The sequence below is a fragment of the Nannospalax galili genome, unplaced genomic scaffold (assembly GCF_000622305.1).
Source record: "Nannospalax galili isolate Female #2095 unplaced genomic scaffold, S.galili_v1.0 scaffold675, whole genome shotgun sequence".
Lineage (NCBI taxonomy): Eukaryota > Metazoa > Chordata > Mammalia > Rodentia > Spalacidae > Nannospalax > Nannospalax galili.
The window spans coordinates 755,843-774,005 of NW_008337205.1; the positions used below are offsets into that span (position 1 = coordinate 755,843).

Here is an 18,163-nt window from a genome sequence, read left to right on the forward strand (position 1 = left end):
TAGTTCGAGGAGACTCCGGATGTAGCTCAGTGGATCCAGTGCTTGCCAGGCATGTATGAGGCCCTGAGTTTGACCACTAGTGCTGCATAAAATGGACCTGGTACCGTACACCTGCAATTCTAGTACTCAGGTGAAGGTAGATGGATCAGAGATTCAGGGTCATCCTTGTCTATACTGTGAGTCTGAGTCTAGCCTGAAGTTACATAAGATAGTGTCTCTTTAAAAAAAAAAAAGTTTGGAGATCAGTTCCTCAGATAGATTGGTCTAGCTTCTGAGCTAAGGGTCACCAGGAGGGTGCAGCAGAGAAGAGTGAGCCCAGGAAGTGAGGGGTCATGGGAATGTGGATGAGGGAAGCAGTGAGAGTTGTTGTGGAAGAGCTCAAATTTGGGCCACCTTCTAGAGGTGTTCATTAGCCTGGGTATGAGGAAAGAAAAGAATTCTAGGCATCTGTGTGTGCTGATGTTATTCAGTGTCCTGGAGGGCGGTACACATGTGCATGTGTATTATGTGTGTGTTTGTGTGTGTATGCATGTATGTTGTACTTGTATGTACTTCTGTTGTATGTGTGTTGTGTGTATACATGTGTTTCTATGTATGTTGAGTTTGTGTATGTATGAGTGTGTTAAGTATACACTGGCAAGAATACTGAGGAGGGAATCCTGGCAGAGAAGCAGCCAAGGCCCAGAGTGACCAGTTAGAGTGCTAATTCAACTCAATAGCGGTGGCTGTCTCCCAGGGAAGTCCAGTGCACAGCGGCTGCAGCACTGTGAAGAGAGTGTTGGGGCCAGCCCAGGACCACTCACTCCCATCAGTCTACTCACCCTGGTCCTCTAGGACTTTAATATAAATGTTTTGCTTTCGAGTCTCTGCTCATGAAGCTGGCATGTCCTGATACAGCACAGCAGTGTGGACAGGAGGTCCCAGAATCAGCGAGGGCACACTTCTGGGCTTTGTGTGAGCTACCAAGCTGAGAAGCCAGCTTCAGATCTAGCTGGGGCCATGTCATGCCAGAGAAGACTTAGAGATGGTGGCAGGCGGATTTGTGGCAACCAGTTCCACCTCATCCTGTGAGGGCTCAGAAGCCCCATCTTAATCAAGCCCAGTCCCATTTGTACAGAGAGCTCTGCAGGCAGCAGGGCTGTACCCTGCCACCAGCCCCAGGATGAATGTGTCCCTTGTGAGTACCATCCAGGCAATGACGTCACAGCAAGGCAGACTCTACTTTTCACCAGGGCAGTCTGGGCTAATGTAATCATACGATTATATAATTAACCCAGCTGTCTCATTAAGAAAATCAACTGGAATTCAGGGCATAATTAGTTATATGGCAATTAGCATGTTGATGAGCAAACGATGAAAAGCTGTCTAGATACCCAGTGTGCCAGGACCACCCCAGTCAAGGGGGGTGGGGCAAGGTCGTGTACCCCCACATGCAAGTACACCAAGAAGGATTTCCTGAGTCAGTGAGGGGTGTTCTTAACATGCCAGCACAATCAAGGGCCTGTAATAGGGAGGGGCCAAGAAGGAAGGCCCGAAAAATGAGAACACCATGCAGAAGCTGGTGGCAGGGACACAGCTGCCCATCTTGTCACTTTCACTTCTTGAAAGTGTTTATGGCTGGGGGCTGGGGATGTAGCTCAGTTTGTAGAATGCTTGCCTAGTGTGTACAAAGTCCTGTGTCCCCAGTACCACATGAACCTGGTGGTACACGCTGGTAATCCCAGCACTCAGGAGGTAGAAGCAGGAAGACTAGACGCTCAAGTCTATACTTGGCTACATAGTCACTTAAAGGACAGCCTGGACTACATGAGACTGTCTCAAATAAAAAACAAACAGTGTGTACAAGACACTGAGGTAAAAGATATGCCAAATTTGTTTGGTGACCTGGTAAAGGAGGATGGAGAAACTGTCTCTTGTCTGTTTGTAATTCCTCCCAGTGTGAGGGAAAAGTATAATTGTCCCCTTGTCCCTGAAGCAACACCAGGGCAAGCTCCAACCTAAGGAGTCACAGGCAAGGCAGGAGGCAGCTGAGTGCCTGTCTACAACCCAAGATGCATGGCTCTTCAGAAGGCTCTAGTTTCCTTATGTGTCTGGGACTGTTCTTGGTAATATGAATGAAAATATCTCAGAAAGGCAGGAAGGACACCTGTGAAGGGGACCCTGTAAGCCTCAGGCCACTGAAGTCACAGAAGGAGCACTCTACAAGGACCAGGGGCACTGGCCTAGTTTGCCAACATCAGGAGACCTAGTATACCTGAGCTGGACTAACCCTCTGGAATCAGGCTAGGATGGCTACATTTTATAGTCTAGAAGGCCAGAGACAATTGTGTCCTGAAAACTAAGAGGCAGTGCTAACTGACTCATCAGATCCTGTCACCTTTTCCCAGAGTCATTCTAGGGGAACCTGAGTGAGAAGCCGATGGGGAAGAAGGAAGAATGGAGGAATGAAGGGAAGGAAGGGTTTTCTAATTTTAATTTGGAATGTGTCTTCATCAGATGGTAATGGGAACAGGGATCCAGATGGCTATTTTTCTCTTGTGGAAGAACATTAAAAAGCAGATCTCGGAAGCTGAGTGTAGTAGCACATGCCTTTTAATGCCAGCACCCAGAAGGTAGGCCAGTGGATCTCTGTTAGATCAAAAGATCCAGGCCAGGAAGGCTACACAGTAAGACCCTATCTCAAAACCAGCCAGCCAACCAACCAACCAACCAACCAACTAACCAACCAGCCAATCGAAAAAGCAGATCTCAGGTCTACCATGCACAGAGCTCTGGGTTCCATCCCCAGCACCACATAAACCAGCCTGGCAGAACATACCTGTAATATCAACACTCATGAGGTGAAGGTAGAAGGATCAGGAATTATGGTATAGAATCTGTGTTTGTAGGAACTACACTGCCACTGAGCCAGGACCGAGAAAGGATGCTCAGAGATTTTCCCAAGGAGCTTTGCAGCCAAGGTCAAGTTCTGTAGCAGCAGCAATGGACAGGCCATTTCTTCAGAAATTTGGTGTTTTGATATCAAATGTCTACTTCAGCAGCTATCTACTGTATTTCTTGAGATAGGGTCTGTCACTGAACCTAGGACTAGCTGATACAACCAAATTGGCTGTCAGCAAGTCCCTGGGATCCGCCTGTCTACGCTCCTGCTCCCCATTGCCCCAGTGCTGGGTTTACACAGGGACACCACCACACCTGGCTTTTTGTATGGGTGCTTGGGTCCTCATGCTTGAGTATCTAGTACTTTACTGTCTAAATCATGTTCCCAGTATATGAGTGTAAGGACTCTCAGCTGTTAACCTAGTGTGGAGGTATAGTCTGTAAACCCAGGACTTCAGAGGCTGAGGCAGGAGCACTGAGAATTTTGGGACAGCCTGGGCTACATAGTTGAGTGTGAGGAAGCCTCGTTCTTTGAGACTTTATCTCAACACATATACAACAACAATAACACACTACTGCCACTACTACCAAAAACAACTGTACCAAGAAATTTCTGGAATGGAGATACCCAATCCTATTTCAGACAGATTTATGAAGATCTTACAGGAAGGCAGGGGCAGAGCTCTTGTCTGTGATGCACTAGTGAGGGCCACTGAGAAACTTAGATTGCAAGTGCTTAGTCTAATGATTTTTGCTGGCCCCTCCCAACCATGCAAATAAATACATTATCAGAAAGAAAGGGGGAAAAAAAAAAAAAAAAAAAAACCTCTGAAAATCTGAAGCTATAGGAGCAAGTCACCCATGCGAGTTGATGGAGGATTATGCATGCCATCATGATTCTCCCCAGAACCCTGGAAAATCCCAGCAATGCAGGGCCTTCAAAAGGAGGTCATTCCAGAATATTCTAGCTGTCGCAAAGGGTCACCCTCTAAGAGGAGAGATATTTTATTTCTTGTGTCATGACAGGGATAGAGGCTGTTTTAGATGAACTATAACTGAGGAGTTATTTTTCTCTGCTGTTCAAAGTGGGGGGCGTGCACTGGAGAGAGGAAAGAGCTAAGTGTGGTCTGCACTTGAGTCTTTTAGGGTGCACAGTTTAGGGCTTCTATGTGATGGACTGCTGGGAGATGTTGGCAGAGTTTGTCAATATGATATCTTTTTATCTATCTATTTTTATGTTATGTGTATGAGTGTTTTGCCTGCACTTGTGTGTGTAATGCCCACAGAGGCAGATGAGGGCACTGGATCCCCTGGAAATGTAGTTACAGATGGTTCTTTGCCATGGTGTTGGTGATGGGACTGGAACCCAGGTCCTTTGCAAGATCAGCCAGTGCTCTTAACCACTGGGCCATCATTCCAGTCTCAATATAGTATCTTGAACATCACACCTGGGACTGTGCCTTGCATACTGGGGAATCACTGGCATCAAGAGACCATCCCTGAACTACTCTGTCCTCGCCCACAGAAGACAGAAGCCTGGGGGGGGGGAATGTCCTACCAGGTCATGATGTTGACAGGCAGCTACAATACCTGTCCTCATGTAATGAATCATTAGAATATTAATAGACAGGGCTGAAGAGGTGGTTCAGCAGTTAAGAGCACTTGCGACCCCAGGTTTTTTTCCCAGCACCCATGCCAGACAGGTCACAACCTGTAACTCTAGCTCCAGGAATTCTGATGTCCTCTATTGGTTTCTGTGGGCACTGCATACATACGCACATAAAACATACATACATACACACACACACACACACACACAAATTCAAATTAGCCAGTAGTGGTAAAGTACACTCAGAACCCTAGCACTTGGGAGGCTAAGAAAGGAGGGTTAGGGGAGTGCAAGTCCAGCATTGGTTGCATAGCAAATTCTAGGCCATCCTGGGTTACATAAAACCCTGTTTTAAAAAAAAGAAATGAAGGCTAGAGAGACAGCTCAGTGGTAAAGAGCACTTTCTGTTCTTGCAGAGGACCTGAATTTGGTTTTCAGTACCCATAAGGCAGCTCATAACCACTTGTAACTCCTGTTCCAAGGAATCTGACATCTGTGAGCACAAGGTACACCCACAATGCACATTCATGTATACAGGTAAATACTCTTACACATAAAAAATTTTAAATCTTTGAAGAAAAAAGAGAAAGGGTACCAACAAGATGGCTCAGTGGGGCACTTGCTGACAAGCCTGGCAATCTGAGCTCGATCCCTGGGACCCTCATGGTGGAAGGAGGGAACTGAATCCCATGAGTTCCACAGGTCCCCTGACCTTCATTGGTCACATACACATAAATGTAACAAAGATAAAAAGAATGAGGGAATGAATGAATGAATTGGGGTATGGATATAGTTTGGAGTGGAGCTTGCTGCAAAAAGCTGAGGACCTGACTTTGGATTACCAGCAAAGCCAGGCATGGCAGAACACACCTGTAATTACAGAGTTGGGAGGTGAAGACAGGTGGGCCAGGCTCTGCAATTGTGAGGTCTTAGTTTCAGTGAGAGACCCTGTCCCAAAAAATAAGATAGAGAGAGATTGAGGCCACCCAATGCCACCTCTGGCCTCAATATTCATGCACACATAAATGTATATACTCACACAAATAATAATAAAAATAAAATAATTAAGGAGGTGGAAATGTGAGCAATCCATATACATGGATTGCGGTGTATAGAATATGCCTGTGACAAAATGGACAGATGAAGCATCTAAATTCACATTGTAAAAGGCTAGCTTCCTTTGGATCTAAATGGGAAACTGATACCCCAAGTTCTCCCATGGCCACTGAAGGCCAAAGCCATGCTGGACTGGCACAGCAATGGCAGATGAGAATATTATTTGGAACGGAACATGCACTCTGAAAATTCTGACTGGTCTTCGTTTTCTTTGGAAGCCAGAGCCAGGAGTGGGGCCTGAAGCCTGCAATCCTAGTGCTGGAGAAGCTGAGGTTGGAATGTCATGAGTCCTAAGTAAGTCTGAGCAATCTCAAAATACCATCCCTCCCCCACCAAAGAATTATGGAGGCTGAATTACTGTAACTGTGGGATAATAACCAAAAATGGTTCAAGGCTATTTTGCACTAAAGGTCTAATCAGTGTCTTTAACATGCTGGGATTTTGTTTGTTTGACACAGATTCCATTCATATTCATTTTTAATTTATGTATATGTGTAGGTTTGTACATGCGAGTGTTGGTACCTGCAGAGGCCAGAAGAGGGCGTTGGATCTCTTCCTAAGCAGGAGTTAAGGGTGGTTGTGAGCCACCCATGTGGGTGTTGAAAATTGAACTCTGGTCCTCTGCAAGAGCTGCAAACATTGAATTATCTCTCCTGCCCACACCTTAAAGATTTATATTTATTTTAAATTATGTGTATATGTAATTGGAGTATGTGCACATGAGTGCAGGTTCACGTGGGGCCAGAGGCACAAGATCCTCTGGAGCTGGAGTTGCATGTAATTATAAGTTGCCATGCATATACTGAGAACTGAACTCAGGTCCTCTGCAAGAGCAGCATGCATTCTTAACTGCTGGCCATCTCCTATCCCCTAAAGAGACAGGGTTTCTTATAGGGCTGAGTGGTGTTGAACTCTTTATGTAATTGATCCTCCTGCCTCTGCCTCCCAAGTGCTGGGATTACAGGTATGCACCACCATCCTGGCTTTGTTGTTGGGGGTTTGAAGGTGAGGGATGAGGAAGAAAGGGAAATCAAGATTGGCATAGTCTTTTCTTCTTGACAAGAAAAGTGGCCAGAGAGGGGTGGTAATGGGGGACACAAGGGACAACAAATGGGTTGGTCTCAGGGAGAGGCCAGCTGTGATATAGGCAGGACAGCTGCTCAACCAAATACAGGTGCCGGTCATCAAGTTCTGGCCACTGGACAGAAGGGTCCAGACTCCCCAAGCACGTGTGCTGGCTGGACCCTGAACAGAAGGAGTGTGTCTCTGTAGCCATGTAAATCTTTATAGACTGACATCAACACTAAAGGAAAATTCGGAGAGCTAATAAACTGTTCCAAGGCAATGGAGAGACATTCTGTCCTGGTGCAACTGATGCTGTGACACTCATCATGCTGAGGGGGTAGGTGTGGGGGTCACTCCCCAGGGAAGTATCAATCATAGGAGCAAGGAACAATTTGATTAATGAAAGCCCCAGACCAGAAAAGTTCATTGAGCACATTGATTTTAGTTTACTTTAGTTTTCTGAGACACGGTTTCATGTAATCCAGGCTGCCCTGGATTGGAGCTCACTATGGAGCTGAGGCTGGCCATGAACCCCTGATCCTCCCATCTCCTCCATCTCCCAAGGGCTGGCATTACAGGCCTGAACCCATCCCTGGCTTTAGAGAGCATTTTGAAAGAATGATTCGATATGCCCTTTGTACATTCATTGGGTAAATATTTAGGGACTCTTTACTACATGGCAGGCACAGGGGTGGAAATAGTTAGGGGACAATGCCATGCTGTTTCAGTGTCACTTCCAGAAAGGACCCAGAGTTACCAAGTACAATCATGTATCCATGGGGACACATTCTGAGATTTGTGAAATTAGATTCTGTCACACCATGGAGAGACCTTAAAGCAGCTGGGAAATCACTAGGTGACAGTATCTTACAGCACCATTATTGTTGTATATGAGGTGCCCTGTTGGCTAAAGTGACGTTATGTAGTGTGCAACTGCAGTTATAATAGTGGTAAGAGGGTTGAGGCTGGAGGTCAGTTGGTAGAATACTTGCCTAGCATGCATGAGGCTCTGGGTTCATCCCCAGCATTGCATAAACCAGGCATGCCCTAGCATGCCTGTAATTTTAGCACTCGGGACGTAGAGGCAGGAGGATCAGAAGTTTAAGTTTATCCTCAACTACACATCAATTTGAAGCTAGCTTGGGCTACAAGAGACCCTATCAGGGATTTAAACAAACAAACAAAAAACTGTGAGGCTGGGTGTGCAGTACATGCTTGTAGTCTTAGTATTTAGAAGTTTGAGGAAGGAAGATTGTGAATTCCAAGTCTACTTGTGTTACATAGTAAGACCCAGATCTGGGAGGTCAGAGCAAGATGCATCAGAACAGGGCAGGACATTTCAGGATGCAGTGCCCCTATATAAATGAATCTGCAGGCCGAAGGAGAGGTGAGCTGAGCTGTGTGTGTGGGCACGCCTACAGTATTCGGAAGGGTGGCAGGGCAGGAAGCCCCACGCATCAGCCTGAACAGTGGAGTGTGGGACAAGTTGGGCTAGAAACACACCCTGCAGGTGAGCAGCCAGGGTGCACAAGGAGCAAAGATACAGGAAGAAAATGGGGTCCCTTGTACGGGAGCAGGCGCCATTAGCTATCCCAGTGGACAGTCCAGGAGACAGCTGGCCATGCAGGCCAAGACTTAAGAACTGAACAGAGATGAAACTGCACTGGGCTGACTGCTGCTGAGAACTCTTTGAGTACCCTAGAAGGTACTCAAAGTACCCTAGAGAGACTTTTTTTGTCATCTGCCTGACTTGGTCATGTACCACGTCTTGCCTTCTGTGAGCCACGTGCTGGGCACAGAGGAAAAGAACAAAATCTCAGTCACAAGGAGCTCCCCTTCCAGTGGGCCCAAAGACAAGAAACGAGAGCAAGCAGAGAGTTCAACCCCTGACACAAGAGCAAGCACAGAGAGGGACAGAGCCAGGACAATGTGGCGGCTGCTCCCACTCACTCAGGCTCTAGTTCTTCCCGGGGCTGGCAGCTCTGCCCAGCCTGGGCTCTTGACACTGAGCCACAGGGCACATAGCTGAAATACCTGTTGGCTTCCTTGGACAACAGGAGTTCCTGTCTCTTGCAAGTAGAATACAGTATGTCCACCATTCCTTCTGGACTCTATTGGACTGTAGCCCGAAACCCACAGACAGTGAAGGCTCCAGGGCCCCAGGTGGCTGTCAGTAATGAGGGGTTGTTGACCAGGCCCTTCCTGGAAGTCTCAGCCATGGATCACTTCATCTGAGCAACCACCAGCCTCACCAGGTGGAGCACCCCAGCACCATCCTTACTTCCTAGGTAACTATTGGATCTATTGGTCTATAGCATGCCTAGCACATGGAGGGTACAAGTGATATCCTTGGATTATAGTTGTGTTCTGGCTGACTTTGACATAGAAAGCATCAAATCTTTCTCCTCCTCTTCTTTTTCCTATTTTGAGATAGGGTCTCATGTAGTAGAGGCTGGCCTCAAACTTGAATGATCATAAACTCTTGATCTTCCTGTCACTGCCTCCTGAGTGCTAGGATCACACTGTGTCTGATTTTATGTGGCACTGCAGATGAAGCCTAAAGCTTCATACATGTGAGACAGGAACTCTACCAACTGAGCCACATTCCCAGCTGCCAAATATTAAATCTTATGTAGTTCATGTTCAGTTTGAACTCAACCTGGGTGAGGTGGCACATACCTGTAATCCTAGCTGTTGGGAAGGACTGTAGTGAGTTCAGGGCTAGCTTGGACTACATGGTGAATTTCAGACCAGCCTGCCTGGGATACATAGTAAAACTCTATTTCAAAAATCAAACACAGGCCAGTGAAGACGGCTCAATGGGTAAAGGCACTTGCACAACTTGAGTTTGATCCCTGGGACCCACATGGCAAGTTGTCCTCTGAGCTCCACACATGTTGTGGCATGCATGTACCGACAATCATATACATGAATAAATGAAACAAATAAACCCAATTCCCCAAATATCAATATAATTGTGCAAATTTTCAATAAAAATGTATGTGGTATATTTATCAGAAAAAAGCAGAACATAAATATATATATATATCTGCATTATGATAAAAATTCTTTAGAATTTGCATATGCACCTGAATAAGGCCTGCTCATTGAAAAAGAGATTTTTAATAAGAAAAACCATCTCTTTATATTCTATGGGAAACTAAGGTAGAAAATAATTGCAGATAAAGGGTCCAATAACCTGTTTAGTGATTACTCAGCTGGGAAACTTCACTTAGGAAAAACCCTGGGACAGACTTGACTCTGCAAACAGAACATGGCTTTTGGTTAGAAAATAGCAGTCGAGAGATTCCTGAGTCTTTGGGGAACATGAAATAAAGTTGCCCCCTTTCAAGTAAGTCACCCATGTGACAGGCGCCAGTTCTCAGCTGGAACACACTCCCTTGTGGGAAGCTGCTGTGATGGCAGGAGCTACTGGGGTGCAATGCAGCAGAACCCTTCTGAGTAGGAGGAATAAGGACAACAGTTAATGCACATAGAAAGGCCTACCTAGCCAAGCCTGGGCTCTACTTTTTCTATGAATTCTGCATCCCTGGAGTCAGTGTAGACATCACACAGTTCAGAGAGAATATTCTCAGATGCCTTACATTTGAGAGAATGCAAGTGGATAGCATGAACAAGGTACTGGGCTGTTCAACCCTATTACTGAAAGGAGAAAAAAAAAAAAGAAGAATAAGAAAGAATAGAGAAAATGTAAGAGGTGCCTACCAAATTGCTGGTACCAGAGGAACAGTACATGCTAAGCACCGAATGAGTCATTTATAGAACAGAACCCTCCTTGTGGGACATGGACAGAGCATTTGCAAAACCCGTAGTCACACACAAACTCTTACAGAAAATCCTAAGGCCAGAATTTAGAGCTTAGAGCTTGATAAGCAACTAAGGGAATAAAAAGATGGAACACAGGTATGTTCTCCATTCCTGGGCCATTCTTCCACCCCATCCCATTTTACAGATGAGAAAGCAGAAATCCAAAGAGGAAAAGCAATCTGATTAAGATATCACTAGTCCACACAGGAGACTCTGGATGCCCTCATTCCCTGTTCAGGGTGGTTTTCCTGCCTTTTGTTTGGTGCAGCTCCAAGACGGAACAGCAAAGCCTAGAGTGGTTTCTGGGGTGCTGTCAGTGAATGCAGCTCTATAGACCAGTCCCTTCCTGGGAGGAATGTGCCTACAGATTCAAAGGACACCGGTTTCTGCTTTGCTTTGTCAAGGCAGGTCTAACATTGGTGATGTGTGCATGGTCACTAAACAGGGAAAAGATGCACTGAGGGTGGGAAAGGTGGTCCATAGATGAAGGTATCTATGTAACTTTCCAGGACTTTCTAGAACCTGTGTGACCATGTCTGCCTCTCCTAGTAGATTCTAAATTATGTGAAAGTTGAGGACTAAGAAACAGGCAGTGCCCAAGGCACTAAGAAATCCACCCCATCATCCTACAATAAGGACTGGGGCCTCCTAACAGAGATTACTGAAATCTGAACTGAAGTTCTTTCAAAGATGCCACCCACATTGACAGTGACAGTAAAGGGGACTGTCAGTTTTAACACTTCAGTGAAAGACCTGTCTGGGGGTCACTGTTCCTAGATGACCCTGGGGGTGTGTAAAGGACACTAGGTGGCTGTAAGTGCCATTCCTGAGGTTCTGCAGGTAGTCTTTATGGTCAGGAGGCCTCTGCAGATCATGTGTGCCCCCATTCTGCATCTTGCCCCCTACATGCAGCATAGCCGCAGAGATGCGGGTTTCTAAATCCACAAAGGCATCAACTAGTGATCTGGGATTACCTGAACACATACATTACATTTTCCTGCTTATCCAAAGCCAAGGTTCTAGAGAATTCAAGTTCTCAGGACTCTGGTTTTCTGAGGAAGCTGCCTGGGTGGTCCACTCTCCTTAGGCTGCTGGGAAGAGTAACACCCACAACTTAAGTAGACACAATTGGTCTTCTGGAGGCCAGCTGTGGCTGGGCTTACCTGGAACATCAATTAACCTCTTGTACACATTCAAGAAGGCGGCCTCGGCTTCTTTGCTTCTCTTACTCAGTGCATCAATCTGCAAGGGAAGAGACAAAGTAGAGAGAAAATTCAGAATCTGTTAAGAGATCATGGGTGTTTCTTTGGAGAAGGTCTTACTATATAGCCCAGGTTGGACTAGAATCCACAGACTTCCTGCCTCAGGCTCCTGACTCTCATGTATGTACACACACATGTGCATGTGCACACACACACACATGCATGCACACAACAGGGTCTTACTATATAGCTAAGGCTGACCTAGAACTCATAATCTTCCTGTCTCAGCCTCCTGATACACACAGACACTGACACAGACACAGATACACACATACATGGGAGTCTTACTATATGGCCCAGGCTTGGCCTAGAACTCACAATATTCCAGCCTCAGCCTCCTGATACACACAGACACATAACACACACAGATAAGTCTTACAATATAGCCCAGGCTGGCCTACTCACAATATTCCTGCCTTAGCCAATACATGCACACTGAAACACATACATATACACAGAAACACACACACACACACATCGGTCTTAGTATATTGCCCAGGCTGGCTTAGAGCTCACAATATTCCAGCCTCAGTCTCCTGATACAAACACACACACACACACACACACACACACACTCACAAGAATCTTACTGTACAGCCCAGGTTGGCCTAGAACTTATAATCTTCCTGCTTCAGTCTACACAAGTCATGGATATGTGGAGTAGGATCGGCAAGTCTTAGGAGAGAGCACAGATATACATATGAGATTTGGCAGTGACAACAGGCAGGTGGGGTCAGGTCATGAGAGGCCACACATACATGGAGGAGGATAATGTGCTCTGCCCAGTATGTGGCACAGTGGAAGGTTCCCAAGAGGAGGCTGGGAGGGGAAGACTACTTAGACCTTGCTGTTCTTGTTCTAGAGGACAGTGTGAAGGACAGTGTCTGTGAGTAAACCAGGAAAAATTGGAGTATGCTGAGTCAGCATGAGGATCAGAACAAGCTAAGCCAAGGACACTGTGGGATTTCCAGCAGGCAATGGGCAGGTGAGGCTCTGTGATAGTGGTCTGTCTTATGGACTGACCTGGCTGAGCTCACATCCCCTAGTGCCAGTGTCCACACGTTACAGAAAGGGGAGGCAGCAAACCCTAAGCACACTGGATTCACAACCATTGTCAGATCACCCCGTTACACTATTTATCTCCTGCCACATAACCACTAAGACAACAGATTGCTTTCACACCCAAGCCAGCAAAACTTCACATGCACCAAGTTCATACTAGCTCAAGAGGAGGACCTGAAATTATAGTTTCCTCCTGGCTTCTCTTAGAATCACGCTCTCAGTTTCCCATGTTATTAGAGAGGCAAAGGATGGGGCTTAATTATAGGGCCTCTCACTTGGGCTAGGCAACAAGTCTGTTAAAGGCAGAAAGAAACCTGGGGAAGGAGGGTGAGCCGCTGACAGGCTCCTGGGGTCTCAGGAGATCTAACACAGGACAGGCAGGAGCACTGCAAACACCACCCACTTCTAACAAGCTATGCTTCCAAGTCAACATTTGAAGTCACTTGTTTAAAATCCAGACCCTATTTTCCCTCCATAAAATATGATTGTTGATTTAGGGGTATATGTGTATAGGATTCCAGAACAATCCACAAGGCAGATACTTCCCCCATCCTTCTCTCTCCCTCTCTCCAGGATCTCATATAGCCCAGGCTGATCTTGAACCTGCCATGTAGCAGTGGCTTACTTTGAACTCCTGACCCTCCTGTTTCCACCTCCTAAATGCTGGGATTACAGGTGTACACCATTATGTCTGGATTGCCTCTAGCAACCCCCAATGCACCCGGCAGCTTTTGTGCTGAGGCACCCACAAATTCCAGAACTCACCACAGGTCCAGGGAGGACTCTGTACTTTGTGGGTGCTCTCACTAAGGATTACAGAAGTGGCCTCCCCTGCAAGGGACAAAGGTGCCTAAATTGTCCACACATCTAATGTCTCCTGAAAGACATTAGAGTCCTAACCCCCAACAGCCATGCATGTGGCTTTTTTTAGAAGTCAGGCCTCTGCAGGTGAACTGAAGAAGAAGTCAGTACTGTGGGCCCAAATTCAGAGGAATAATAATAATAAAAAGAGGAAATCTAGCCAGGTGTGGTGGCGCATACCTTTAATCCCAGTACTTAGGAGGCAGAGGCAGGAGGCTCTCTGTGAGTTCAAGGCCAGTCTGGTCTACGTAGTAAGTTCTAGTCCAGCTGGGGCTATAGGGAGACCCGGTCTCAAACTGACCGAAAAAATAAAAAGGGGAAATCTGTGTGCTGGGGAGATGGCTCAGATGTCAAACCTGCAAGCACAGGAACTGGGTTCAAATTCCAAACCCCATGAGAAAATCTGGGTGAGGTGGCACAGGCTTGTAATTTCAGTGCAGGGGAGGCTGAGCCTGGAGGATCCCTGAGACCTGCTGGCCAGCCAGCCAGCCTAGCCTGCTTGGTGAGGTCCAGTTCAGCGATACTCTTTTAAAAAAAGGTGAGGGGCTGGGTTGGAGAGATGGCTCGGTGGTTAGGAGCACTGGCTGCTCTTGCAGAGGACCAGCACCCACATGGCAGCTAACAACCATCTATAACTCCAGTTCCAGGGGATCTAATGCCCTCTTTGCAGGTATTGCATGACACAGGTGTACTTATACACATGCAGGCAATACACTCATATAAAAAATATTTTTTTTTAAAAGTAGGCGGATTCAAAAAAAAAAAGAAAGAAAGTAGGTGAATGGAACCCAAGCAACACCTGTCAGTGCTGTACTCTGGTCCACACATCTGTGCATCCAGCCACCCACATACACACGGAATAAAATGGGAAATTAGACATGGACATGGGCAGGGAAACTACCACAAAAAGGAGCCAGGGCTGGGGTGACCCACACACACACCAAGGAATGTCCGCTACCGCCCAAGGCTGCAAGACAGCCTGGGATGGGCTCCCCTTGTTCCCCAGAAAGAACTAGCCCTGCTCCCACATTGGCCCTCAAGTCTCAAGGACTAGAAGCAACCATTTCTGGTGTTTAAGCCACTCTGGCAGTGCTAAGAAATGATCAGAGTCTGTGGTTCTGAGCCCTCCCCTGCCACAAATAAGTTCAAACACAATTAGTTCAAACCCAAGGACAAAGGCAGGTGATGGGGTTGAAGTCATTCATGAAGTAATTGGATATGGCATTCGTTCCTTTGGTCCTCCATCCCTTTTTTCCTTCCATGTAGCCCAGGTTGGCCTTGAATTCACTATGGAGTGAAGATGATCTTCAACTCTAGATCCTCCTGTCTTCACTTCCTGAGTGCTGGGGTTACAGACATGTGTCACCATGTCTGGTTTATGCAGTGATGAAGATGTAACCCAGGGCTTTGTACATGCCAAACAAGTATTCTACCAACTGAGCCCCAGCCCATAAAGTCTTAGGAGAGGCTGACTATTCATTTCTAGTGCGGTTAGATTTCTAGCTGAGGCTACCTGTTCCTTTCTAAGACTTCCCAAAAGGTCTGGAAGAATTTATGCATTCTGAGAATTGTGACAGTCTCTCTACTGTTCCCCTCTTTTGCTGCCTTCCTGAGGCTACTGCCTGGGCCAAGCACCAGCCTTGGAGCTTGCCCTCTGGCCTGTCTCCTCCCCAACTCATCCTTCCTGCAGAAATTCCTTCTCACTATTCACATTCAGGAAGACCTTGCTACAGGCTGCCACTTCCTGTTTCTAGGCTTTCACTTAGAATAGCCTTTGCAGGTATTTGCATGCATGGTAGAATCTCTGTGTTCAAGCCCCACTTCCTATGGTTGCAGTCTAGTCTGGGTTTCCTTCTAGTTGACAGTTTGAAGGGGTTTGGGAGGAGGTGCCCAGGGCTCTGGAGCCAGCTCCCTGGTTAAGACTACCGGCTGCTGGAGATGGCAAGCTCCATGTGCCAGGACTGAGCAAGCAAGTGATCTAACATGCTCAAGGGATCCAACACTGGGAAGCATGCAGTGTCCAGCACAAGGAAGAATGGAATGACACTGACTTTGGTTGCTGCTGGTGTCTGTGAATGGAGTGGTCTTCCTGTCTAGAACCCTTTATTACTCAGACACTGAGGAAGGAAGAGACCAAACAATACCCTCACCCTAGTCTTATCTGTCACTATGTGCCTGGGACTTGGTGCCTGGAGGTGTGGCGGCTCCTTGGGTGAGGTTCGAAGGCAGAATGTACAGTCAGGATCCCAGGTTAGACCTGAAGGCTCCTCTGCATACACTAGTGAGCCAAGGTAGCTGTTCCATTTACTGTCCCCACCCTGTAATGCAAGAAAGGACAAGAGGCAAGGATAGAAGTGGCACTGTGATGGCAAGACTGGAGCAGGGTCATGAGACCACACAAGCCACGGCCACTTGTGAAAACTACCTAACTCTAAGAGACCAGCTTCCTGCTCGGTTTGGGCTCACCTCCTGTCACACCTCCCCCTCCAGCCACACCCAGTCACTCCCTGTTCCCTCAGTACAGGAGCAATTTCCATTCAGCCTGGAAGGCGCCTCTTTGGAATGTTTTCCTGATCCCTGGGGCTGGGCTCACAGCCACCTCTAAGTTGTAGCCACTCCTACCAGCATGGGGGAATCACAATGAGAGTCTCCAGAGCCAGGGCCACAGATCAAGACCTCTTTGCCAGGAGAACCCCAAAGGAGTCCCCACATTCTTTTTCAAGTATTTGGTTTTAAATTTTTATGTGTATGATGAGTGTTTTGCCTGCATGTAAGTGCACCACATGTGTGTAGTGCTCACAGAGGCCAGAAGAGGGCGTCAGATTCCCTAGGAACTGGAGTTGCAGATGGTTATGAGATACCATGTGGATGTTGGGAACAAAACCCAGGTCCTCTCTAAAAGCCAGTGCTCTTAGCCTCTGAGCCAGCTCTCCAGCCTCAGTCACCACATTCTTACTATAAATAAAAACCCATGCTAGAGGGGCAACTGCTTCATTTGCAGAACAGAGCAAATGGTTTAGGGTCTGGTTTCAAATCTTTCAGAGCTAGTCAGCATGAGCTCAAGAGGTCTGGAGCTACACAGTGAGTTGGAGGCCTGCCTGGGATACATGAGATGCTCAAACAAACAAACAAACAACACACAATGTTTAGCAAGGTTTCACGATATAAGAATATATAAAAATCAATTCTCTCCCTTTTGGTATTTTGAGACAAGGTCTTACTATGTAGGCTAGCCTCAAAACCCACAATCTTCCTCCTGAGGCTTGGATTACAGATGTTCCAGCACCATGCACAGGTCCAAACCAATACCTTTCTAGCACTAACAAGTAATCTGAAAATGGCATTAAGAAAAACAATTCCTAGCTGGATGTGGTGGAGTATAACTTTAATCCCACCACTTGGGAGGCAGAGACAGACAGATCTCTGTGAGACGAGGCTAGCCTGGTCTACATATTGAGCCTCGTTGGGGCCACAGGGAGACCTCAAAAAACAGAGAAAAAAGAAAAATTCCTGGTGCTAGAAAGATGGCTCAGTAGTTAAGAGCACTGGGTGCTCTGAACACCCACATGTGCCTCACAACGGCCTGTAATTCCAGTTCCAGGGGATCCATGCAATGCTCTGCTCTGGCACCCATGGACATTCACACATACATAGCTCATGCACACGTGCACACACAGTTTAAAAAATTTCATTTGTATTAAGCATTGAAAAAAGAATAAATAATTGAACAAAAGAAATATGAAACCTGGGGAAGATGCGAGGGTAACTGTGCTAGATAGCTTTAATGTCAACTTGACACACCTGGGTTGAGGGATCCTCAATTGGGGAATTGCCTTCATTGGACTGGCCTGTGGCCATGTCCATGGAGCATCTTGATTGTTGAGTGATGTGGGAGGGCCCAGCCCACTGTTGGTGGTGCCACCCCTGGGAAGGTGGGCCTGCGTTACATAAGAAAACAGGCTGAGCAGGGGCCAGGGGAGCAAGCCAGTAAGCAGCATTCCTCCATGGCCTGTGCTCCAGCTCCTGCTTCCAGGTTCCTGTCCTGAGTTCCTATCTTGGGCTCCCTGATGAACTGCGACCTGGGAGATGTAAATTGAATAAACCCTTTCCTCCCCAAGTTGGTATTGGTCAGAGTATTTTGTCACAGCAATGAAGAACAAACTAGGACAGAAATTGGTACCAGAGAGTGGGATATTACTGTGACAGACTTGACCTTGGTGTTTTTGGGAGGACTGTGGAAGAGTTTGGAACTTTGGGCTAGAAAAGCCATTGCGTGCTCAGTTTGTTGCTTGCTGCGGAGCTTGGAACAGTTATGCTGAAAGAGTTATAGACGATGGAGGCCTGGCTTGTGAAGCTTCAAAGGGAGGTAGAGACTATCAGGGCTGTTCCTGTGATATTTTCGATTTGAGAATCTGTGGGTTCTGGTTATGTGGGGCTGAAGAATCAGCTGTGATTAAGAAGAGACCAGAACCTGAAGCAA

General features: G+C 46.8%; 1 protein-coding gene across 11 annotated transcripts in view; it reads right to left on the reverse strand.

Moving 5' to 3' along the window:
* Cux1 (cut like homeobox 1) overlaps window positions 1–18,163 on the reverse strand; it is a 379,665-nt gene that overhangs the window by 161,984 nt on the left and 199,518 nt on the right. For all 11 annotated transcript variants that reach the window (XM_029563184.1, XM_008832298.2, XM_008832297.2 and 8 more), the window contains one exon: window positions 11,662–11,740. In XM_029563184.1, coding sequence (XP_029419044.1) covers window positions 11,662–11,740 — 79 coding nt within the window. The remainder of the gene's footprint in view (window positions 1–11,661; window positions 11,741–18,163) is intronic.